Below are 23,515 nucleotides of genomic sequence, written 5' to 3' on the forward strand. Positions count from 1 at the left end.
TATCTCGTAGCTTACTAGGAGTGTGGATCCATACACTCCTAGTTATTCATTCTATCCTGGTGATGTCAGATATGTCTTCGCTTAATGACACCTTGATTCCGTAGACCCGTGACACAACTTTATCCTTGTTGTATGGGGAAAGGCTTGATGTCTTGATAGTTAACTATTTTGGCATTCCTTTCCCATTACCTACTTGAATTGTAATTGGTTTAGCCTTTTAAACATGCCCCACTCCAAACTGCTTGCGGGTTTGATTACCAATATCATACTTTGCATAATTAACATTATTGTGCTTAAATAGTCTTATAATTTACTATTTTTTTGATTTAGGCACTTACAAAATTATTATTTTTAAAGTCTTTATAAAAATTTTCTTTTTTATTTTGATCCTTGTATTTTGTTTGTCCTTCTAATTTCTTTTTATTTTTATCATTATAATAGGTGAATAATTTGCTTTTAGTTCCTACATTTTTATTTTGCAAAAGACTACATAAAAAATATAAATATAGACTAAAATAAAAAATTACATTAACCAAAATATATTTTAAACTAATAATTTTAATGATTAAATGGGCGTTTTTACTGTCTGCTTATATCTTGATCTTTAAATTGCTTGTATTTATGGTGAGTAAATTTTTTTATTGCGTATCTACATACATACAACATTAAATATATCATGTTAATTATTTTAAAAATACATTTTACTTTTGTTTTAGATATAATAAATATTTCAAAAATATATGTTTTTGCACGACAAAAAATAGTTGCTCGCGCGCAGTTCACCTCCTTCTCCTCCGTTCGTCAAGAAAAAGGACAACAATAGTAATAATAAAATCTTTGTGCGTCTAACTGAGACGCACAAAAGGAAAACGAGAGTCAACCGTCAACCGCACAGATTTGCTACCTTTCTGTCCATTCGTTTTCTCTCTCTCTCCCACACGACCTCTTCAACTCCCAACTGATGTTTTTTTTAGAAAACGAGTCTAAAGAGAAAACGCAAAAACAACCAAAAACCATCGATACCAAACAAGAAGCAATTAAGGGGAAAAAATAAAAAAAAAAAAAACACACACACACAAAACGGATAATTTCCAATGCTATCTCGCCATTTATCATTCTGAGAGGCCTTATTTTCGCTCTTTGTTTTCTCTGAGGGAAACTAAACCAAACCGTAATCCCAACATTCACAATGGAGAAGAACCTTGCCGAACACTCTGGCAGTTTCGCTCGCAAAGCCGACGACGACGCCGGCAACGCCACTCATTCGCCGGTGCCGGAGTCCGCCGATAATGTCGATGCCAAACCGGACACCGGCGAAACCGAGAAAGCCGCGGATTCAGATCACGTACATGGAGAACAAGAAGCCAAGGAGAATAAGAATGAGAATGAGAATGAGAAGGAGAATAAGAATGAGAATGAGAATGAGAAGGAGAATGAGAATGAGAAGGAGAAAGAGAAGGAGGAAAAGAAGGAAGAAGAAAAAGAAGAAGAAAACGTGGAGGCTCAACCGGAGTCTCCCCCTCCGAGTCTCGAGAAGGTTTCAGAAGACATCGACCAATTCCTCGTGACTCTGCAAAACAACAACAAAGACGACACCAAATTGGAGATCCCTAAATGTGTAATCACATTCTTGGATCTCGTGGAGCAGAAGATAACAAAGTACGACACCGCCGAGGCCAAATGGGGAGAATCAGCGGAAGAAGATTCGTTGTTTCTGGAATCCGTGAATCGCGTTTCGAATCTGATGAAACATTTAACGGAGTATATCCAATCTCATCGCGAGAAAGAGCAAGAGGACGAGGAAAAGGTGAAGGTAGACTTGATGATAAACGGCATCGGCTCGATTCAGCAGCGTGCGATGTCGTTTCTGGAGGAGGAGTTCCGCTCCCTAATGGAAGAATCTAGAAACCCGAACAAAGCAGACCCGAAAGGAAAGCAACACGTGGCGGAAGCGTTGGAGTCCGAGACTCCAACCGAAACGGTTATGGATTTCCCGGGTTTCGCGGAGGAAACGGTTACGAAGCTACGCCAAATCGCCAAGGAAATGACAGCAGGCGGTTACGAAAATGAGTGCTGCCAGGTTTACGCAGTTTCGCGGAGGCACGCGTTCGAAGAGGGGTTGTACAAGATTTTAGGTTACGAGAAGCTCAGCATCGACGAGGCGCAGAGAATGCCGTGGGAGACACTGGAGCGGGAGATTCCCACGTGGATCAACACGTGGAAGGAATGCACCTCGGTGTGGTTCCCCGGCGAGCGGAAGCTCGCCGAGGCGGTGTTCGCGGAGGAGACGACGGCGGACTCCGCGGCGTGCCTCTACGGCAACCTCTTCCGCAGCATCGCGATTCAGCTGGTGAACTTCGCGGAGAGCGTGGCCATGACGAAGCGCGCGGGAGAGAAACTCTTCAAGCTCCTGGACATGTACGAGACCTTGCGAGACGCGATTCCGAGCATGGAGAATCTCTTCCCCGACGACATGGCCGCGGAAGTGAAGACCGAAACGACGTCGGCGAAGTGCCGCCTCGGCGAGGGAGCGGTGTTGATATTCTGCGACCTGGAGAATTCGATCAAGTCGGAGACCGGGAGAACTCCGGTGGCCGGCGGCGCGGTGCACCCGCTCACGCGCTACATCATGAACTACCTGAGGCTAGCGTGTGAATACAAAGACACGTTGGAGGAGGTGTTCAAAGAACACTCCAAAATGGAGCGCGCGGATTCAACAAGCAGGCCTCACTACGAGAGAGAGGAAGACAAACACAAGAACAATGCACAGAAAGATAACGTGTCACCTTTCGCGGCGCAGTTGATGAGGGTGATGGAGCTTCTGGACTCGAACCTCGAAGGAAAGGCGAAGCTGTACAAAGAAGTTGCATTAAGCTGCATTTTCATGATGAACAACGGAAGGTACATAGTTCAGAAAATAAAAGGTTCTGCGGAGATCTACGAAGTGATGGGGGAAACGTGGTGTCGTAAGAGATCGACGGAGCTGAGGACCTACCACAAGACTTACCAGTTAGAGACGTGGAGTAAGATTCTGAGTTGTCTGAGTCTGAAGGGTTTGAATGATAACGGGAAGGTGCAGAAGCCGGTGCTGAAGGAACGGTTCAAGAGCTTCAACGCGTTGTTTGAGGAGATCCACAAGACGCAGAGCGCGTGGGTGGTGAGCGACGAACAGCTTCAATCGGAACTTAGGGCTTCAATTTCTACGCTGGTGATTCCTGCGTACAGGTCCTTCTTGGGGAGGTTTTCGCAGTACTTGGATCCGGGGAGACAAACGGAGAAGTATATTAAGTACCAGGGTGAGGATGTAGAGACTTGCATTGACGAGTTGTTCGATGGGAACCCTCACGGGCGCCGCTAGAGACCAAGGGAGAACAAGAGTTTAATCGAGTGTGCTAGGTTCTGTCACTGATGAGGAATTGTGGAAGAAGATTGGTCGTGCCATGCATTGCACTCAAGCTTTTCCTTAATTTTGGTGCTTCTGTCTGTCAGCAAGAGGCCGAATTGGGTCGTTTGACTGTAATATTATCACTATTATCACCTTTCTTTTCAATACAGGATTCGGTTAGTGTTAAGGGTGAATTCTTTTCTTGTATTTAAATTTTCAACTCACCCTCACCTTTTGTGTTTTATACTTAATTTTAATTCTCAATTGACTTTGTATAACTAATTTTTCCTCTCTAGATATTTGTTCTTGCTTCTTAATTTTATTTTTGCCCTCAAAACAAAAGTTAACTCTACGTGAATGTGATTAGACTTTTATCGTATTTATATATATATATATATATATATATATATATGAATATTAAAAAGTATAGTCAAGACGGAAAGAGTAGAATCTAAACCTCATACAATCAGTCTAAACAATTAAAAATGTATTAAAATTAGTATAGAAAAACGTTATCAGTTTTTTTACTGTCTTAATTGTTTATTTATTACTTGTGGTATGTGTTATGTTGATACAGGAGTTGCTTCCTTATGGAGCCACTGTAGTTTCCGGAATTTAACTAATTAGATCAAGTAATTGTTATAAATCCATATCTATCTTGATTTGAAATGAGGCGGTATGTGACTCACTACTAAATAAAAATAAATATTAAAAATAATAAGATGAGAGAAGGGAATTTTATAAGCAATGAGATGTTTTAATTTTTGTTTTGGTTACGTGAGAAATTTGAACTAATGAAACAAAGTATGAAATAGTTTTCAAATTTTTAAAAAATTTGTCGACTTGATCTATGCATTAAGAACTTTAAATTCAATGGTTAGATTCTTAAAATTTGATGTAAAATATGAGCTGTTGAACGAGAATTTAAATAGAGTAAGCTTAGGTATATTTACTCTTGGAGTAAATAAATCCCTCTCTCTCTCTTTATATATATATAAGGGGGTTATAATTACACCGGTGTAACTTTTACTAAGTATTACACCGCTTAATAACTTTATATTAAATGTGAATTTTGTAAATTCAACCGTTAGATTGAAAGTTCATATCACTTTATACGTGTATATCAAATTTTGTTAAAATTAAAAAACAACTTGAAGGTAATCAAAGTGTTCATATTTTAGTGTATTTTGAAATGAATATATTACGTCAATTTTGTTTTTTAAAAATGAAGTATCAAATCATCTTTGATTAATATAATTTTTTTTACATATGATCTAAGCGATGTTAACTTTCAATCTAACGAAATTCACATTTAATATAAAGTTATTGAGCAGTGTAATACTTAATAAAAGTTACACCCGTGTAATTATAACCCCTATATATATATATATATATATATATATATATATATATATTATCGTCCATCTTTAATGGAAAATCCTAGCGAAGAAGATTGATGTTCTTCATTCTTGATTTGCACGACCACTTGATCTTCTCTTTGAGGATGAATAGACGATGATTCCAACAAGGGAAGAAGGATGATCATCCGAACCAAACAAAGGAGGGAAGCACCTTGGCCAAAGTGAGTAAAGGATTACTCACAAAAAGGAACTTAAGCCTAGAGAAATTCCTAGAACTAGGGGTGTTCAAATTGGTAAACTAAACTAAACTAGAAGAAAACTAAACTAAACTAAATTGAACTAAAATAAATATTGACTAAACTAAACTAAACTATTATATAGATTAGTGCACTATAGTTCTAGGAGTTTGAACTAAACTATAATATTAATTAAATAAAATTATTATTAATTATAAATTAAACTATTATTAATTACAAATTAAATTATTATTAATTATAAACTAAATTGAACTATATTAAAAAATAAATTTAAAATCAACATTTTTAAATTGAGCTACCAAATCATTGATATTAATTATAAATTAAATTTAAAACAATTTGAAATGCAAAACAAGTATTACATTGATAAAAGTCCTCATGATAGATCTTTCATTCATATTTTTTTTGAAAATCAATCAAATCTTAGTCTTTCAAATTTCCTCTAGAGAATTTTCTTTGATCATGTTGGTTACAATCTTGCATGTACAGTCCAAGGCTTCTTGATATTGAAATAGTTTGTAACCTAAAAAAAATTATCACATTAATATGCAATATAGATTTAACTTGCTAAATAAATAGAGCACTATGAAATTTTCATTATATAGATATAGATATTAAATATTTGTGCAATGAAATCATTCACCTAATGTTAATGAAGTCCCTTCTTGTGGAGACAATATCTCTGCAAAAAATAAAAATAAAAAATAAACATATTTCATAATTTTGAAAAGTTATTGTAAAAAGATAATAAAAATATGTAAAACATTCATATTAACTTACCATGCTCTAATTTCTCAAGCTCTTCAAAGTCCTCATTAGTAAATACAAAAAAATATGATCCTTTCAACCAATCTTGCGTGCAAACTAGTGCTCTAGGAGTAAGCACTAGTGCAAAAAAGGGTATTTACGTCACCCAATTTACGTCGAAAACAGTAAACACCGACGTTGTAAAAACGCGGTGGAAGTTTCGTAATTAAGTGGAGACTAATTTACGTCGAACCCCCCCTAGTCCGACGTAAATGTGGGAATTAACGTCGCAGTCTCATAGTGCGACGTAAATTTACGTCGGACTAGAGGGGGTTCGACGTAAATTTAGGTCGGAACCCCTCTAGTCCGACGTAAATTTACGTCGAAACAACGAAATCCGACGTAAAAAATGGCCCTATATTCCCCACCTTTGTATTTTCCATTCTCGCGCTCACAATTTACAAACAACCCCTCTCATTTTCTCTGAATTTCTGAGTCTCCCACTGCGTTTATTGCTACATTCAACGTATCCAAGTCTCTAAGTGTCTGCACGTTGGTCGTTTGAGGTTAGTTTGTTGTCCCCGTAATTATTTTGTTTTTTTTTGCTATTTGTTCCGCTGGAACGGCCCGTTCTCCTTGCAGAACGGGCCGTTCTCCTTACAGAACGGGCCGTTCTGCAAGCAGTACGGGCCGTTCTGCAAAGAGAACGGCCTGCTGGAAATTTGTTGTTGTAATTTTTTGATCTGGAACGGCCCGTTCTAGTTTCAGTACGGGCCGTTCCAGATGCATTAAAGAAGAGACTTTTTTAGGCATTGACCTTTAGTTTACCATCGATTTTTTAGGGTTGTAGTTTAGGTTAGAAAATTTATGAATAACTGAGTCAATAGTTAATTTGTGTTAATATATAGATAATGAATCGAAGTTGGATGAATGCAAGTCGCATTAGTCAAGAGTACAGAAATGGAGTTGAAGAGTTCTTACAATTTGCAAGAGAAAATGGGAAACCCATCAAAGGGGCATATTATTGTCCATGTGTTCGATGTTTGAATCAGATACGTCAAGAAGTTGGAGAAATACGTGATCACCTGTTTATATATGGTATTGTGAAGAGTTATACAGTATGGACATGGCACGGAGAAATATTAGACATTCCAACAGTGTCAACAACTGAAAATTTTGAAGGGATGGGCGATAACTTAGAAGAGATGATACGTGATGTTGGTGAAGAAAATTTTGAAAGAGCACATGTGTATGATACCTTAAAGTCTGATTTTGAGCAACCATTGTACCCAGGATGCAGTATGTTTACAAGATTATCAGCAACTTTAAAATTGTTTAGTTTAAAAGCAAGAAATGGCTGGACTGATAAAAGTTTCACAGAATTGTTGGAGTTATTGAAGGAGATGCTTCCAGAAGATAACACGTTACCTAATCGCAACTATGAGGCAAAAAAGATACTATGTCCAATGGGTTTGGAGTATAAGAAGATACACGCGTGCCCTAATGATTGCATATTGTATACAAATGATTTTGCTACACTGAAAGTGTGTCCCACATGTGGATTGTCGCGGTTCAAAAAGAAAACTGATGGAAGTAATGGTGAGGAAGAAATAGAGGGTCCCCCTGCTAAGGTCTTATGGTATTTGCCAATAATACCTAGGTTTAAAAGATTGTTTGCCATTAAAGAGGATGCAAAAAACCTCACATGGCATGAAAATGGTAGAAAATGTGACAACTTTCTTCGACATCCAGCTGATTCTCCGCAATGGAAGAGGATTGATGAAACATTTCCAGAATTTGGTGCAGAGTCAAAAAACTTGAGAATTGGTTTAGCTACAGATGGCATGAATCCTTATGGGAACTTAAGTAGTAAACACAGTTCATGGCCAGTTTTGTTGGTCATTTATAATTTGCCTCCTTGGCTATGCATGAAGAGAAAATATATTATGTTGTCTATGATGATATCAGGTCCCCAACAACCAGGAAATGACATAGATGTGTATCTTAGTCCATTGATTGATGACTTGAAAATGTTATGGGACACAGGAGTGGAGGTGTTTGATGCATATCGTGAAGAAAAATTTACTATGCATGCAATGTTATTTTGCACAATAAATGATTTTCTAGCATATGGTAACTTGAGTGGGTATAGTGTGAAGGGTCATTATGCATGTCCTATATGTGAAGAAAACACAAGTTATACCCAATTGAAACATGGGCAAAAGACTGCGTACACTAGGCATCGTAAGTTTCTTGTTCGTAGTCATCCATACCGTAGATTGAAGAAAGCATTCAATGGAAGTCAAGAGGATGAAATTGCCTCCACACCGCGCAATGGTGAAGAAGTATATCAACGGGTGAAGAACATTAACATTGTGTTCGGAAAGACGCAAAAGAAGTCAACTGAGAGAAATATCTGGAAGAAACAATCAATATTCTTTAATCTTCCTTACTGGTGCAAGTTAGATGTTAGACACTGCATAGATGTGATGCATGTGGAGAAAAATGTTTGTGATAGTGTAATTGGGACATTGCTAAACATCAAAGGAAAGACTAAAGATGGAGTGAAAGCACGACAAGATTTGGTGGACATGGGTATACGTTCTGAGTTGCATCCTCAGTCTGTTGGAAGACGCACTTACTTGCCTCCAGCTTGTCATACTCTATCAAAGAAAGAAAAAAAAAGCTTTTGTGAGTGCTTAAGCAGTGTGAAAGTTCCACAAGGGTACTCCTCAAATGTGAAGAGTCTGGTGTCTATGCAAGATTTGAAGTTGATTGGTTTAAAGTCTCACGATTGTCATGTGTTAATGCAACAACTTTTGCCTGTGGCTATTCATAACATTTTACCATCTTCTGTTAGAGTTGCTATTACTCGATTGTGTTTATTCTTCAATGCCATTTGCAACAAAGTAATTGACCCTGTAAAGTTAGATGAGTTAGAAAATGAAGCAATCACAATCTTGTGTCAATTAGAAATGTATTTTCCACCTTCATTTTTTGATATCATGGTGCATTTGATAGTTCATTTGGTTAGGGAGATTCGATTGTGTGGCCCGGTTTATCTTAGATGGATGTATCCTATTGAGAGATACATGAAGATCTTAAAAGGATATGTCAAGAATCAATACCGCCCAGAAGCCTCTATTGTGGAGAGGTACATTGCAGAAGAAGCCATTGAGTTTTGTTCAGGGTATATGTCAAAATCAGAACCAATAGGAATTCCTAAGACTCGACATGATGGGAAACAATTTGGTAAGGGTACTCGAAGTTTAAAGATTAGAACTGTGAGTCGAACAGAAGTTGACCAAGCCCATTTGTACATATTGAACAACACTGATGAAGTAATTCCTTACATATCTGAACACATAGATGAAATCAAGATAGCACACCCCCGGATGAATGAGAAATGGGTATTGAATGAACATAACAAGAGTTTCTTAGCTTGGTTTAAGAAAAAGGTTTATGGTGAGGTTAATGATTCTGATACACTTTTGAGACTCGCGCGTGGGCCTAACAACGATGTCATTACATTTGGTGGGTATGACATTAACAAATATTGTTTCTATACAAAGACAGAAGATGACAAAAGTAGAGTACAAAATAGTGGGGTTACAATTCAGGCTGAGGCTGTGCACTTTGCTAGTTTAAAAGATAAAAATCTCATTACAGCATCCATGAGTTATTTCGGAGTCATAGAAGACATATGGGAAATTGATTATGTTACGTTTAGAGTGCCTGTGTTCAAGTGTAAATGGGTTGATGGCAATACGGGTGTGCGGACAGATGATTTAGGATTTACTTTGGTTGATTTGAATAAGGTCGGCTATAAGGATGAACCTTTTATTATGGCATATCAAGCAAGACAGGTTTTTTATGTCAGGGATCCATGTAATGAGAAATGGTCAGTGGTCCTCGAAGGAAGAACCATGCATGGAACTCACGAAGATGAGTCTCTAGATATGCATGAGACACCGTCTTTTTCAAGTAGATCATTTGGTCCTATTGCGGACAATGAAGTGGATGAAATACATGCTATTCGAAGTGATCATGATGAAGGAATATGGGAAAACATTCCAACCTAATAGGTTTCTGTTTATGTATTATTTATTTTTTTATTAGTTATTTTGTTGCTATATTATTATTATCTTTTTTACTTTATTTATCTATTCAGTTAATTCATTGTTTTAATAATGACAGTTTAATTTTTTTAGGATTATGGAGGATTCTGGGTCTGGCAGTGGAAGAAGGGAAGGTAGATCTGTCACCCGATTGTCTGGGTTGACAGCTGGGCGCATTGCCAAGGAGAGGACACCAGTTGAGGTGGATCCTCGTTCTAGCAAGGCATCAGGCCCAAATGCTGCCAAGTTTAAGAGCTATTTGGGAGTCCTAGCTCGACGACATGTTTCTATTATCATTCCATCATGGGATGACGTTCAGGAGGTTGACAAGAACCTCATGTGGCAGGATATTCAGGTATATACTTTCACATCCTTTCAATATTATATAACTAAAATACATTATTTATTATTTGTTGTTATTTTCATAGCAAAATTTTGACATTCCCAACACTGAGGGCATGAGGAGGAAGATGTTATCTGCCCTTGCCACCAGGTGGAGAGACTTCAAGAATTTCTTGACACGGGAGTATGTATTTGGAGAGCGCGAAAATGAGACTCCCTGTCTAAAGTACCAGATCACTGATGAGGAGTGGATGCAATTTTGTGCCACTCGATTGGACCCTTCGTGGCAGGTTAGTTATTGATAACTTTTACATTGACACAAATACTTAAGGTACATTTTAATTTATCTCATTTTCTTTTTTGTATTATTGCAGGCTAAAAGAATAGCTGCCCAAGAACGACAGGCCAAGAATGATGCACCCCATCTATTGTCAAGAGGGGGATATGAAAGAAAAAAAAAGCAAATGAAGAAGGCTAAGGCACAGGCAGCAGGGGTTGAGGATGCTGACCGTGTAGAGTCACCTCCCCGCCATGAGATGTGGATAGCAGCCCGGACAAAACCAGATGGGCAAATGACTTCTGAGTCTGCAAGAGTCGTTGCTAGTAAAATAGTAAGTAAAATTATACAAACTAAGACTCTTCATTTCAACTCATTTAATTCATAAGAATTTTTAATCTTCCTTATTGTTGCAGGAGGGTTTAGTTGAGCAGAGCACCCAGGGCTCATTTGTTTCTGATGGTCGGAATGATATCCTCACAACGACCATAGGAAAGCCAGAGCACGGAGGTCGTGTGCGTGGTGTTGGTGGTTCTTGGAGCCACCGAGATGTCTTTGGTGGCCGATCATCGAGGAACACTGTCAACTCTTGCAGTCAAGAGGTTATACAGGAATTGGAGCAGAGATTGGAGATGCAGTTTGAAGAGAAACTGAAGAATATTGAAAAACAGTTTGAACAGAAGTTTGAACTTTTGGCTCGTTCTCAGCAACAGACTGCAGTTGCTCATGATGGTGTTCGAGTCAACACTAAAGGGAGTTGTGCTGCTCCAAATCCCTCACCGGATCAGACTCACACTGATGTACCAAACCAGTGTGAGTTATATGTTGAGGATGAACCCCCACGGTTAGTGGCTATTGGCCGAGTATTTGAGGGTGGCTCAACCATCCATGGTGTCCCTCTACAGCCAGACTGGACACTGGTTGTGGTTGACCAAGTTCAAGATGCTGCTGCTCCAGTGCCTTTGCCCAATACAGAGGTTCAACTAGTGGGGCAGGCAACCGGCACATTCTTAGCTTGGCCAAAACGTTTGGTCATGCCGCTTTCAGCACGGGCAAAGGTAATTATATTATTGCTCTTTTAGATTCTTATAATTCTATTATTGTTTAACTAATTTTGATTATTTCTTTAGGATTTTATCAATCGTGGTAAGGAGGTCATGAGAGAACCTCATGTTCATGATGCCAATATCGCAGAAGCTGAGGATGATCCCATATCTAAGCTTCTAATCAAATTACCACGAATAAAGAAGCATCCAATTCAATTGCAGTGGGACATTAGAGTTTTTGGAGTTGATAGCTCTGATGTTCCACTATACATATCTCTGCCTGATGCATTAGAGATTGTTGGGGGAAACTGCATGTTAAATATATCTGTCATACAGTTGTGGGCCATGTAAGTCATATTTTCTTTTATGAGTCTAAATTTACAATAATTACATTTAACTTATAATAATTATTTGTGTTAGGTACATGGACAAATTGAGTGTGGAGCAAGCACAAGCAGAAGTATATGGATTTATTGAGCCTCAATCCATCCAAAAATCAGGAAACACTCAGGTCCAGATCCAACAATATATGCAAACATGGATGAGTGACTCAAGAAGACATATATACATGGCTCCATACATTGACGGGTTAGTTTTTTAATTGGTTTTTTAATCATGGTAATTTTTTAACTGATTTGTTTGTCATACAATGTAGGTCCCATTGGCAGTTAATGGTAATCATTCCTAAGGAATATACTGTGGTGTGGTTTTGTTCACTTCATCGAAAACCAAGCCATGAAATTAAAAGCCAATTACATGGGTAAGTAAAATTTTTTCATTATGTTTTAAAACTAATTATATATATTGGCTAACATTTGTTTTTATTTCAATTAATTAGAATCGTGTCTGGAGCTAATATATTAAGTGGAAGAGCCAGATCATCAAAGTCATTGCATTTCATATACCCTAAGGTTAGCAAATAAATTCATACAATCAATAATATTTAAATTTATTGACTTTGGAATTAATAGTTATTTGTTTCTCATTTTAGTGTAATAAGCAACAAGACTCGTTTGAATGTGGCTATTACATCATGTATTGGATGAAAGTCATAGTTTCTGCGGGTATTATTAATTCTTGGGCGCAGGTAATTCATATCAAAATTTATTTAACTATATTTACCTTTAGAATAATTAACATTGCATATTAATGACACTTAAATTACCCTTTCAGGTCTTTCAAGATCCATCTCCATTGCCCGAAGATGAGTTGCTCAAGATAAGAGAACAATGGGCAAATTTTTTTCTAAGTTTAGTTAGTTAGATATTATGTTTATAGTTTGATAGTTAGTTAGATATTCTGTTTATAGTTTGATAGTTAGTTAGATATTATGTTTATAGTTTGATAGTTAGTTAGTTTAGTTAGTTAGATAGCATTGACAAACATGTTTTATAGCTTTTTTAGGATAATAGGATTTACATTGTCATAATTTATGTTTTTTAAGATTTATATATTATTTTCTTTTTGTCATTCAATTTTGAAATACAATTTGAATTTCTATTCTGGACTGCCTGGTTTAGAGTTGGTATTCTGGATTATATTTATATGCAGGTGTTGGGTATATCAATTTACAAACGTTTTTAAAAAAAAACTCCCACAATTTACGTCGGACATGGCTTTGTCCGACGTAAATTTACGTCGGTCCTCGCAATGACCGACGTAAATATACATCGGACAAAGCCATCTCCGACGTAAAATTGTGGCATGATTTTGCCCCATTTTACGTCGGTTTGGAGAAATCCCCGACGTAAATTTACGTCGCCTTTTAGAGGCGACGTAAATTTACGACTCCCGTATTAACGTCGGACCCTTTTCCGACGTAAAAGGGTCAAAATACACGACGTAAAAGACCCTTTCTGTACTAGTGAAGAGAACTTCGATAAGGATCTAGAACCCTTCCTCCAGTACTAAATGAAGATTCTGATGCTACTGTAGAAACAGGAATGGCTAACACTTCTCGAGTTATACTTCCAAGGATTGGAAATCTAGCTGAGTTTACTTTCCACCAATTTAAAATATCAAATTCAATTGACTTTGATGAAAGGCTCACAATCTTCTTTTAGATACTTGTCCAACTCAGATTTTGCATCAAATCTACGCCTAGTTGTTTATAAATAAAAACTCATACCATGGATATCATCATCATCATCATCATCCAATTGTACTACTTGGTGATTACTTTGAGAACCCTCCTCAATACCTTGGTGTTCTTACCGGAAATCTGCTGTAGAGCTGATCCGCTAGGTAAGATCGGTGAGCCTCCTTCACGGGTACGCTGGTGCTCCAAGGTGGGGGTGGTACCTGAAAAAGAGACTCCGATGCTAAAGTTAGTGTTTGTGTGAGTATTAGTCTCGTATAAGTAATGCACGTACCTAGGTGTGAATTAGGGTTGCTTTGGGCCTTGGGCCTGAGATGAGGTGTAATATGATTAGATAACGGACCTCGTCCGGGGCGAGATCCTCAGGGATCAGTTATGATTCGCTTAAATACCGAGCTGATGTCACGCGGTGCGTGTCCGAGTTTGGTTTGCGTTATGGTGTCGAGCTCGGAGCTCGGTTACGCAGTACGGATAGTACACTAGCCCCCCGAGCTCCGAAGACCGTAGGTTGAAGAGTTAAGACCGAGCTTGTCAGGGAGCAGTGACCTCTCGCGCATGCTTGCCTATCAAGATGCCATGTGTTGCAACTATCGCCTCGTTCTCGAGAACGTGCAGGTGGCGTGGTAACAAAATTGTATTTTTATCTGCTTGATGACGTGGCCTCTTTGGGCCGATGTCGTATTTCGATGTCCATATTTTATGGCCGAGCTGAGGAACTCGGCAATGATGAGTTTACTGTTTGGTCAGGCTGGTAAACCTTTGATTGAGTCAATAGATTGGTGAAGGACAAGTCGGCAACTTGGCTGGCCAGTACACTTGCCCCCCAAGCACCGAGTGATGTAAGAGCGAAGGGGCTTCTGTGGAGCTCCCAAATTTGTTGTTTGAAGGTTCAAATTTGACCTTGTTAAGTAAATGTGATCTTCAAGGGTCGAGCTTGATCTTGGTTAAGAAAATATGATCTCAAGGTTCGGACTCGACCTTGGCATAACAAGGTTCGAACTCGACCTTGGTTAAGAAAATGTGATCTCAAGGTTCGAACTCGACCTCGGCCTAACAAGGTTCGAACTCGACCTTGGTTAAGAAAATGTAGTCTCAAGATTCGGACTCGACCTTGTCATATCAAGGTTTGGATAGTACACTAGCCCCCCGAGCTTCGAAGACCGTAGGTCGAGGAGTTAAGGCCGAGCTCGCTGGGAGGAGGTGACCTCTCGCGTACGTTTGCTCGTTGTGGTGACACGTGTCGCGACTGTTCATTTCCTGAAAACGTGCAAGTGGCGTGTCATGGGAAATGACGGTTATGCAATGATGAATTTGAGATTAATTGCGTTGTCAGGCGTGCCCTTAGGTTGACGCGTGGCATGGCCGCTTTGAATTTTGGGGGAAAACTTTCTTTTCTCTCATACGCGCCTCTTCGCTTCTCCCTTTGCTCACTTTTCACTTTTTCAGCTTCTTGCGCACGCTGTTCCTCTCGTTTTTCTGCTCGTTTTCCGTCTCCGTTTTCTCCGTTTCCGCCATCGTTTCCAGTAACCCAGTCACTGTTAGGGTTAATTTCTGAGGGAGAGTACCAGGTACTTCCTTTCTACAGTCTTCTTTTTCCTTCTTCCCCAACCTTCTTCAAGTCTTTCTTGTCTTTTTCATGGCTGGGGGAAGTAGTGTCGGTTCTTTTGCGCCTTCTCGGGGCAAGGCGCGTGGTAAGGCGGTGGCTACTGGGAAAGCTGTCGCCGAAAAGAGGGATCCGCCCTGGGGCCCGGAGCCGGGCATTCCTGGCTATGACTGGGTCAAGTGCGAGGTGGGGGGCATCCAAAGTGTCTTTCGGACCTTTCTTGAGGTCAATAGGATCGCCAGGTCATGCAGGGTTTGCGACCCTGCTATCTCCCGAATGATCCGGTTTGAACCTTGTCAGGCTGGTGAGGGTGTGTACATGAGGAAGTCTACCGATTCTCCCCATTTCTATATGTACTATTGTTTCTTTAGGGATTTAGGTGTCTGTCTTCCTTTCACTCAGTTTGAGTGTGATTTCTTGAACCATGTCAAAGCGGCTCCTTGCCAGTTGCATCCCAATAGTTGGGATTTCTTGAGGGCTTTTCAAGTCCTGTGTACAGTTTTAGGGATAGAGGTATCCCTTCCCGTCTTTCTTCATTTTTATCAGTTGAAGTTAGGCGTTCCGCCATATGGCATTCTGTCCTTGAATGGGAGTAGGGATGGGGGTTTTTTTACCCTCTACTCCCAGTCATATAAAAATTTCAAGCAAGAGTTTTTCCGGGTTGCTCTTGTGAATGTTGACCCTTTGGAGGATGGGGCATTTTATTTCGGCGAGCTGCCGAAATTCCCTTTCTAATGGTGCCCCAAACTGTCTAGGTTTCAAGGGGTAGGCCAGGTGAAACTGACGGCCTCGGAGGTGGCCGCTATCGACAACCTCGCTGCACTTCCTCGCCCGCTAGATTGCAAGCTCGTTCTGTCGCTTGCGAACTCGGCATACAGGGAGAGGGGTTTGGAGAGTGAGTATTGTGTTTTTTGGTGGCTTAGGATTTGTGTAGCTTTCTTTTGCTGATGTGTTTTGCTTCTTGTCTGTAGGTATCATGGGGAAGAATTTGTGGCGCGAGCTCAAACATCGTTACAATGTCATAGAACTCGAGGTCCCCGAGCCTCAAGAGGAGGATGTTCCCCCTCTAAAGGTCAGCCGAAAGCGGAAAAGGGGAGCGAAGGAGGTCGGGGGGACCTCTGCTCCTGTGGACGCCGAGGAGGTGACCTCCACGGCCGCTGATGCGAGTGCGGTGGACCTTACTGAGAGTCCACCGCCCAAGGAGGCCCCTCAGGTGGCTTTTGAGGAGGTGGTTCGGGCTGCCAAGGTGGCGATTGCAGCCACTGAGCAGGTCGCCCAGGCTGTCAAGGTGGTGAGAGCCCTATTACTGTTGCTTTTTTAGTGTCGTTTATTGTGTTTTTCTATGTTCTGACCTAGGGCCGTCTTTCACAGGCAGGAAATGCTGCCGAGGCGGCGACACAGGCTGCCGGGCGGGTCGCCCAGGCTGCCGAGGTGGCGGTTCCGGCCACCGAGCAAGTTTTACCTGCTGCTGAGGTAAGTAGTGTTCCCTGACTTTCGTGGTTTCCCGTATGCCACCTTATTTTATTTTTTGACATGGGGATGGTTTTCGTAGGCGAGGTCAGAGGTTCCTATTGCGGACCTTCCAGATACCGAGCAGGGGACGCCGGCTTCCGCCTCTATTGAGGCTCGTGAAGGGGGTCCGAGCCGTGAGGTTCCCCCGCCCACCGCTGCAGCTTCGACGCCACCGTCTGGCTCATCACAGTGGGTTTCCCGGAGCCGATACCTAACCCATCGCTTTGGGAAGGGCCTTTCAAAAGTGCGGCTGGACCACGTGAGCGCCTCGGCCGACATGGGCTCGCTGTGGAGTGCGGGGGTGACCGCCGAGAAGTTCTTCCCTTAGGGCTCGTTGAGCTCCGAGGACCAGGGGTTGATAGACGAGGCCGGCCTCGAGGATAGTTTCGACGCTGCCCAGGTCCTTCTGCAGATGGCTATGGGCATCCTCGGCCACTGGAAGCCTAGGTGGGCTAAGCAGCAGGAGGACCTGGCCAAGCAGCAAGAGGACCTGGCCAAGCTGAGGGGCCGACTTCAACCCTAGAAGGATACGAATAAGATCCTGAGGGAGGAGAACAAGGCTCTTAGTACTGCTCTTGGTGAGGCGAAGCGGCAGGAGGCCGAGCTTCGATCTGTGCAGGGTGACCTTGCGAGGGTGCAGAAGTCTCTTGAGATCGCTTTGCGATCCAACGAGGCTTATGCCTCCCAGGTGGGGGAGCTGCAGGAGCTCGTCGCCTTCTCTCGGGGTCGCACCCGCTCTTTGGAGGATGAGGTGACGTCTTCCCGTGGCCAAGTGCGGGCTCTGGAGGATGTTGTGACCTCTCTTAAAGGAGAGTTGGCGGCGGCAGCTGAAGAGCGCCTTCGTAGCGAGGTCATTCTTGGTGGCCGGGAGGACGAGATTGCCACCTTGAAGGCGGAGCTTGCGGAGCTGGCAGCGGGGAAGGCGACCGTGGAAGGGAGGCTTGCGAAGGTTGAACGCTCCGTAGTGATGGAGCACCGGAGGGGCTTCCACAAGGCCGCTCGTTAGGCACGGCTCCTTGCTCCCAGGTTCGACTTTTCCTCCATGCATGTGGAGAAGGTTGTCCGCTTTGGGAGGCTGGTTAAGGAGGAGAATGTCGATGACAGTTCTAGTGAGAACGCCTCTACGTAGGCCAATTTTGTAATAGCCTAGTTTAATTTTCTGTTTTGAATTCAAGTGTTGAACTCTGGGAACTTTGCTGATATATGCGTATACATATATTTCTTTGCTTTTATGTGTTTGTGCTTGGTTTTTGCTTTGTGCGTGTTTTGAGGTATACGTTCGGTGTCTGTTTTGTGTTTTTATAGATCCGAGCTGGTCACGCCGGGGTGAAACCTCGACCTCAGTTTTTCATAAAGGAATCTTTTGAGAGGTTCGAATTTGGTCTGAGGTTCGGATTCGGTCTCGAATTGAAGTGAGGTGAGCTATACGAAGGTTCAAATTTGACCTCAAACGATGGACTTGACCTTGGGTTTGTGTAAAACGATTTTGTCGAGGTTTGTACTCGGCCTCGTTTTGGAGTAAAACGAATTTTTCCGAGGTCCGTACTCGACCCCGGATGAGAGTTTTAAGGTTTGTACTCGACCCCGTTTTGGAGTAAAATGAATTTTTTCGAGGTCCGTACTCGACCCCGGATGAGAGTTTTAAGGTTCGTACTCGACCCCGTTTTGGAGTAAAATGAATTTTTCTGAGGTTCGTACTCGACCCCGTGTGAGAGTTTTAAGGTTCGTACTCGACCCCGTTTAGGAGTAAAATGAATTTTTCCGAGGTCCGTACTCGACCCCGGATGAGAGTTTTAAGGTTCGTACTCGACCCCGTTTTGGAGTAAAATGAATTTTTTAGAGGTTCGTACTCGACCCCGGGTGAGAGTTTTAAGGTTCGTACTCGACCCTGTTTTGGAGTAAAATGAATTTTTCTGAGGTCCGTACTCGACCCCGGATGAAAGTTTTAAGGTTCGTACTCAACCCTGTTTTGGAGTAAAATGAATTTTTCCGAGGTTCGTACTCGACCCCGGGTGAGAGTTCTAAGGTTCGTACTCGACCCCGTTTTGGAGTAAAACAAATTTTTCCGAGGTTCGTACTCGACCCCGGGTGAGAGTTCTAAGGTTCGTACTCGACCTTGATTTTGAGGGAAACGATTTGATTAAGGTTCGAACTCGACCGTTAACGAGAGTGCCAAGGTTCGTATTCGACCTCGGCTTATGTGGTTCGAATTTGACCTTAGAGCTTCGTGAAGGTTCAAACTTGACCTTAATAAACCGAGGTTCGAATTCGACCTTAGATTTTAGATGGACTATTTAATTAAGGTTCGAAATCGACCTTTAGCGAGAGTGTTGAGGTTCGTATTCGACCTCGAAACTTGCATTTGTGCGTTTAAGGTTCGTTTTCGTCCTTTATATGAGCAGAAAGATAAGAGTATGGATTGAGCAAAATGAGTAATTTTATTTATTATGCCTGTGTGCCTCGTTAAAAACCCTCGCAGTCAAAGACTGGGGCGGGAAAAGAGTGCACGACTATGTTCATACTGAAAAAAGAAATGAAACTTAAGAAGCTGCAGTGAGGGGATCCCCCTTGCTTTGCTTGCTGGACGAGGAGACCTTCAGACTCTCGGCATAGCATTACCGAGCCTTTTTCTGATTAGCCTTGACGGAGATGATTTTACCGTCCTTGCCCGGGAACTTCATGGTGAGGTGTGGGGTTGACACTACCGCTCCGAGTTGGTTTAAGGTGGGCCTTCCGATGATGATGTTGTAGGAAGTGTTGGCTTCCACGAGGAGGTATCGGACCATGACCCGCCTTGTATCTGGTGGTGTTCCGAAAGTTGTCAGTAAGTCTACGTACCCTCGAGTGTGAACTCGCTCTCCTGCGAAGCCGACTAGGGGCTCAGTGTGAGGTTGTATGAGAGAGTGGGGGACGTCTAGTTTGAGGAACGTCGGCCAGTACAGGACGTCGACCGAGCTCCCCTGGTCGATGAGTGCTTTCTGCACCTCCCAGTTGGCTATTTCTACGACGATGACCATGGGGTCATCTTGGTTAGGGCTGACGCCAGCGTAGTCCTCGTCAGAAAAAGAGATCGGCGGTGAGCCTTGGTGCGGGGCCGAGGTGGTAGAGTGGACGCAGTTGATGCTTCACAGGTGTCTTCTTCGAGCCGAGCTCCTGGCGCCTCCCCCGCAAAGCCACCCGCAATTGTGTTGATTACTCCCCGTAAGGGAGCCGACTCTGTCTCTTGGCTTATCTCGGCTTGTACTGCGCCATTAGTATTTTGTTGGGAACCCGGGTGTGGGTCAGTGCGAGCTCCCGAACCACGGCCTCTGCCTCGTCCCCGACCGCCATAGCCACCTCGGTTACCCTGCTATCGCTGGACGTACTGGCCGAGGTGGCCTGCCTGAATGAGTTCTTCGATACGATCCCTGAGTGTGCGACACTCCCCCGTGGTGTGACCATGGTTCCTGTGGTACCGGTAGTGCCTGGACTTGTCGGCGCTGTTGGGAGTGTGGCCTGGTGGTGGAAGGGCGAGCAGGTTGCTATTGCTGGCTTCCTCCAGGATGTGGACTCTAGGTGCGTTTAGGGGAGTGTAGAAGTCGTATCTCCCTCCTCTGTTTGCCCTAGTTGACTTCTTGAACTGGTTGTCGTTGTTGACTTTTATTTTGTCCTTATGCCCTTGTTCTAACTTTGCTGGACCTTTTCCGCGAACCTGGTCGCGGAAAGCGGAGTGTTCCTCCATCTGGATGTACCCGGCCACGCGAGCGCGGAGCTCGTCCATATCACGGGGGGGATGGGGGGTCTTGGCATAGACTGTCGACGAAGGGGCCGACTTTTAGGGCCATGAGCATGGAGTGCATGGCGACCTCAGGGTTCAAGTTCTGGATCCGCACCGAGATGCTGGAGAAGCGTTCCATGAAGGTTCGTAGAGGTTCATCGTCATTCTGCCTGGGGTTGGCCAAAGCGGTCGAGGTTGTGTGATGAGGTCGGCTTGTGGCGTATTGCGCCATGAATCGCCGGACCAGGGTGCTGAAACTGTCGATGGACCCGACGGGTAGCTGGGTGTACCAGTGGAGTGCGGCTCCTTTGAGCGAGGTCGGAAAAACCCTACACAGGATAGCATCACTGTTAGTGTAGAGGTTTACCTGGGTTGTGTACAGGTCAATGTGCTCATCGGGGTCCGTCGTGCCGTCATAGCGGTCGAGATGGAGAGGTTTCAATCCACGAGGGAGTGGGGTCTCCATGATGCCGTCCACGAAAGGATGTCGGCGGAAGGTTTCTTGGCTTTCTGTGGCATGAGTGGGTGCTCTACTGGCGTCTGGGCCCGACTTGTGCGTCGATGCATGGGATCGGTGCGTGGCGGGTCGTGAAGTCGGTGCCCTAGTCGCAGTCCGGGATTGAGAGACTGAGTGCTCCTCCTCTCCATTATGGTTTCTCGTATGAGGAGGATGATCGGAGTGGTGTCGAGGGAGTTGAGCGCGGATTCGCTCGTTCTCGGCGCGTAGCGCCGCCAGGTCGGCCTCATTAGCGGTAAGCATTGCCGCTAGGTCAGTGTCATGCTTGGCACGCATGTTTTGTAGGTCGGCGGCATGTTGTTGCCTTATCTGTTCGACCTGATCGATTAGTCTCCTCAACACTGCTTCGTTATCCATGGTGGTTGAGTGGTTTGCGTTGTCTGTTGTGCGTCTACTATGACTTCTGGTGAAAACCATACAGGTGGCCGAGAAGAGCTGTCTTGATCGGCCCCACGGTGGGCGCCAAATGTTCTTACCGAAAATCTGTTGTAGAGCTGATCCGCCAGGTAAGATCGGTGAGCCTCCTTCACGGGTACGCTGGTGCTCCAAGATGGGGGTGGTACCTGCAAAAGAGACTCCGATGCTAAAGTTAGTGTTTGTGTGAGTATTAGTCTCGTATAAGTAATGCATGTACCTAGGTGTGAATTAGGGTTACTTTGGGCCTTGGGCCTGAGATGAGGTGTAATATGATTAGATAACGGATCTCGTCCGGGGCGAGATCCTCGGGGATCAGTTATAATTCGCTTAAATACTGAGCTGATGTCACGCGGTGCGTGTCCGAGGTCGGCTTGCGTTATGGTGCCGAGCTCGGAGCTCGGTTACGCAGTACGGATAGTACACTTGGTACTGCTCATAAAGTGATCTTAAACTAGAAGACAACTTTAACTTTAATTCATTTGCCTCATCATCATCAAATAAATAGTCAATGAAATGGTTAACATATTCCAATTTACACCTAGGATCAAGGACAACAACAATAAGTAACAAAATGTTAATTCCATTAGCTCTTCCCCAATATTTGTCATATTTAGTTCTCATTCGAGTAGCCATTGACCTTATGAAAATATCATTATTCTCTTGATACTTGCGAATCTTCCTTCCAATTGCAAATACTTCCTTCATATATATATTACTAGTGACATGATAAGAACCAGAAATACGTATCGTTGCATCATAAAACATCTTCAATAAAGGTAAGAGCAAACGAGCATCATTCCAATCAGATTCTAATGGTACACCTTTTCCTTTATGGAGATCCTCAACATATTTATTATCTTGCATTTCAAGTAAGTCAAATGCTTTTTTATACTTGAGAGCTGCCTCCAACATTAAGTAAGTTGAATTCCACCTAGTTTCAACATCTAGACAAACAAGGCCTTTATAGGTAATTTTTTCTTGTTCAGCACAAGCCTTGAATCTAGCCAGTCTAGATGGTGAGGATCTAATGTACTTGACTGCACCACGAATTCTTAAAATGGAGTCATCTACCTCTTTAAGGCCATCCTTCACAATTAAACACAAAATATGCGCACAACAACGCATATGAATATACTCCCCCTTCAAAAGTACACTATGCCAAGACATCAACCTCTTTTTCAGGTATTGAATCCCAAGGTCATTAGATGAAGCATTGTCCACAGTTAAACTAAAAACCCGATTCAAATCCCATTCATTCAAGCATATCTCAACATTTTTTGCCATAACCTCTCCTGAATGTCCCATGATTTGACGAAAGTTCAAAATTTTCTTTTGCAACTTCCAATTATTATCAACAAAGTGTGCAGTCAAACTCATATAAGTCAAGTTCTGGATTGATGTCCATGTGTCTGTTGTAAGACAAACTCTCCCACAATGCATAGAAAGAAATTTCTTCAAATTTTCTCTTTCCTCATTGAAGAGTATAAAAATATGACGGGTTAATGTAGAGCATGATGGGACGCTAAATCGTGGTTGCAACACACTTAAAAACTTGATAAATGATTCATTCTCCACAAATCGGAATGGCAACTCAGCAACCACAAACATCTTCACTAGCTCCTTTTGGCATATTTCTTGGTCAAATTTAAAATAACTTGGCGAAGAGCGAACACCACCACTCACTTGCTGATAGATCATGGGCCAAGGGCCCAGTGACCAGAGCTATGGCTAGAAGAATACAGGAAGAGATGGACCATGAGAAGACTAGTGGGCTTGTCAAGCCCAAGGTAATCTTCTCTTGGAATGCTCTATCATGAAGAGAAGGCCTAGTTCTACTTGTATACAGTGTACAGTTTATACATAGTTTTTTGTATAGGTTATTTTTGATTTTGTATTTGTGAGGCACTTTATTTGCTTTTCTTAATGTTTGTATATTGTTTTTGTTGGAGAGTTTAACTCCATTTAACCTCCCTAGTTGATACATTCATTTTGTATTTTTTCAGTAGGGAAAGGGGGGTGACATTTAGCAATGGTTGAGGTGTGACTAGAAATTGGGCCTGAGTTGGGCCTAGGCTAAA

General features: G+C 42.5%; 4 protein-coding genes across 4 annotated transcripts; 3 read left to right on the forward strand and 1 right to left on the reverse strand.

Moving 5' to 3' along the window:
- Positions 1 to 901: 901 nt before the first annotated feature.
- EXO70C2 (exocyst subunit exo70 family protein C2) lies at positions 902 to 3,702 on the forward strand. Its single transcript, XM_029270016.2, has one exon. The coding sequence runs from the start codon at positions 1,190 to 1,192 to the stop codon at positions 3,356 to 3,358; it is 2,169 nt and encodes a 722-aa protein (XP_029125849.2). The 5' UTR covers positions 902 to 1,189; the 3' UTR covers positions 3,359 to 3,702.
- A 2,787-nt stretch (positions 3,703 to 6,489) lies between these two features.
- LOC145950605 (uncharacterized) lies at positions 6,490 to 10,057 on the forward strand. Its single transcript, XM_083061820.1, has 2 exons — positions 6,490 to 9,835; positions 9,962 to 10,057. Exon 1 carries the CDS (start codon positions 6,662 to 6,664, stop codon positions 9,830 to 9,832), a length of 3,171 nt encoding a protein of 1,056 aa, XP_082917946.1. The 5' UTR covers positions 6,490 to 6,661; the 3' UTR covers positions 9,833 to 9,835; positions 9,962 to 10,057.
- LOC145955407 (uncharacterized) lies at positions 9,966 to 12,471 on the forward strand. The gene is made up of 8 exons (XM_083070035.1): positions 9,966 to 10,223; positions 10,297 to 10,500; positions 10,585 to 10,821; positions 10,904 to 11,545; positions 11,618 to 11,880; positions 11,954 to 12,121; positions 12,189 to 12,293; positions 12,372 to 12,471. The coding sequence occupies exons 1-8, from the start codon at positions 9,966 to 9,968 to the stop codon at positions 12,454 to 12,456; spliced, it is 1,962 nt and encodes a 653-aa protein (XP_082926161.1). The 3' UTR covers positions 12,457 to 12,471.
- Positions 12,472 to 21,782: 9,311 nt separating this feature from the next.
- On the reverse strand, positions 21,783 to 23,135 carry LOC145955408 (zinc finger BED domain-containing protein RICESLEEPER 2-like). The gene has a single exon (XM_083070043.1). The coding sequence runs from the start codon at positions 23,133 to 23,135 to the stop codon at positions 21,783 to 21,785; it is 1,353 nt and encodes a 450-aa protein (XP_082926169.1).
- Positions 23,136 to 23,515: the final 380 nt, after the last annotated feature.

Source organism: Cajanus cajan, chromosome 1 (genome assembly GCF_000230855.2).
Source record: "Cajanus cajan strain Asha chromosome 1, NIPB_CcT2T_4, whole genome shotgun sequence".
Taxonomy (NCBI): Eukaryota; Viridiplantae; Streptophyta; class Magnoliopsida; order Fabales; family Fabaceae; genus Cajanus; species Cajanus cajan.

Excerpts from the sequence above, each read along its gene's own strand:
- LOC145955407 (XM_083070035.1), top strand. The coding sequence starts at position 9,966 with ATGGAGGATTCTGGGTCTGGCAGTGGAAGAAGGGAAGGTAGATCTGTC. Across the intron at positions 10,224-10,296 it reads TCATGTGGCAGGATATTCAG|CAAAATTTTGACATTCCCAA; the intron begins GTATATACTTTC and ends TTATTTTCATAG. Across the intron at positions 10,822-10,903 it reads GAGTCGTTGCTAGTAAAATA|GAGGGTTTAGTTGAGCAGAG; the intron begins GTAAGTAAAATT and ends TTATTGTTGCAG.
- LOC145955408 (XM_083070043.1), bottom strand. The coding sequence starts at position 23,135 with ATGATCTATCAGCAAGTGAGTGGTGGTGTTCGCTCTTCGCCAAGTTAT.
- LOC145950605 (XM_083061820.1), top strand. The coding sequence starts at position 6,662 with ATGAATCGAAGTTGGATGAATGCAAGTCGCATTAGTCAAGAGTACAGA.
- EXO70C2 (XM_029270016.2), top strand. The coding sequence starts at position 1,190 with ATGGAGAAGAACCTTGCCGAACACTCTGGCAGTTTCGCTCGCAAAGCC.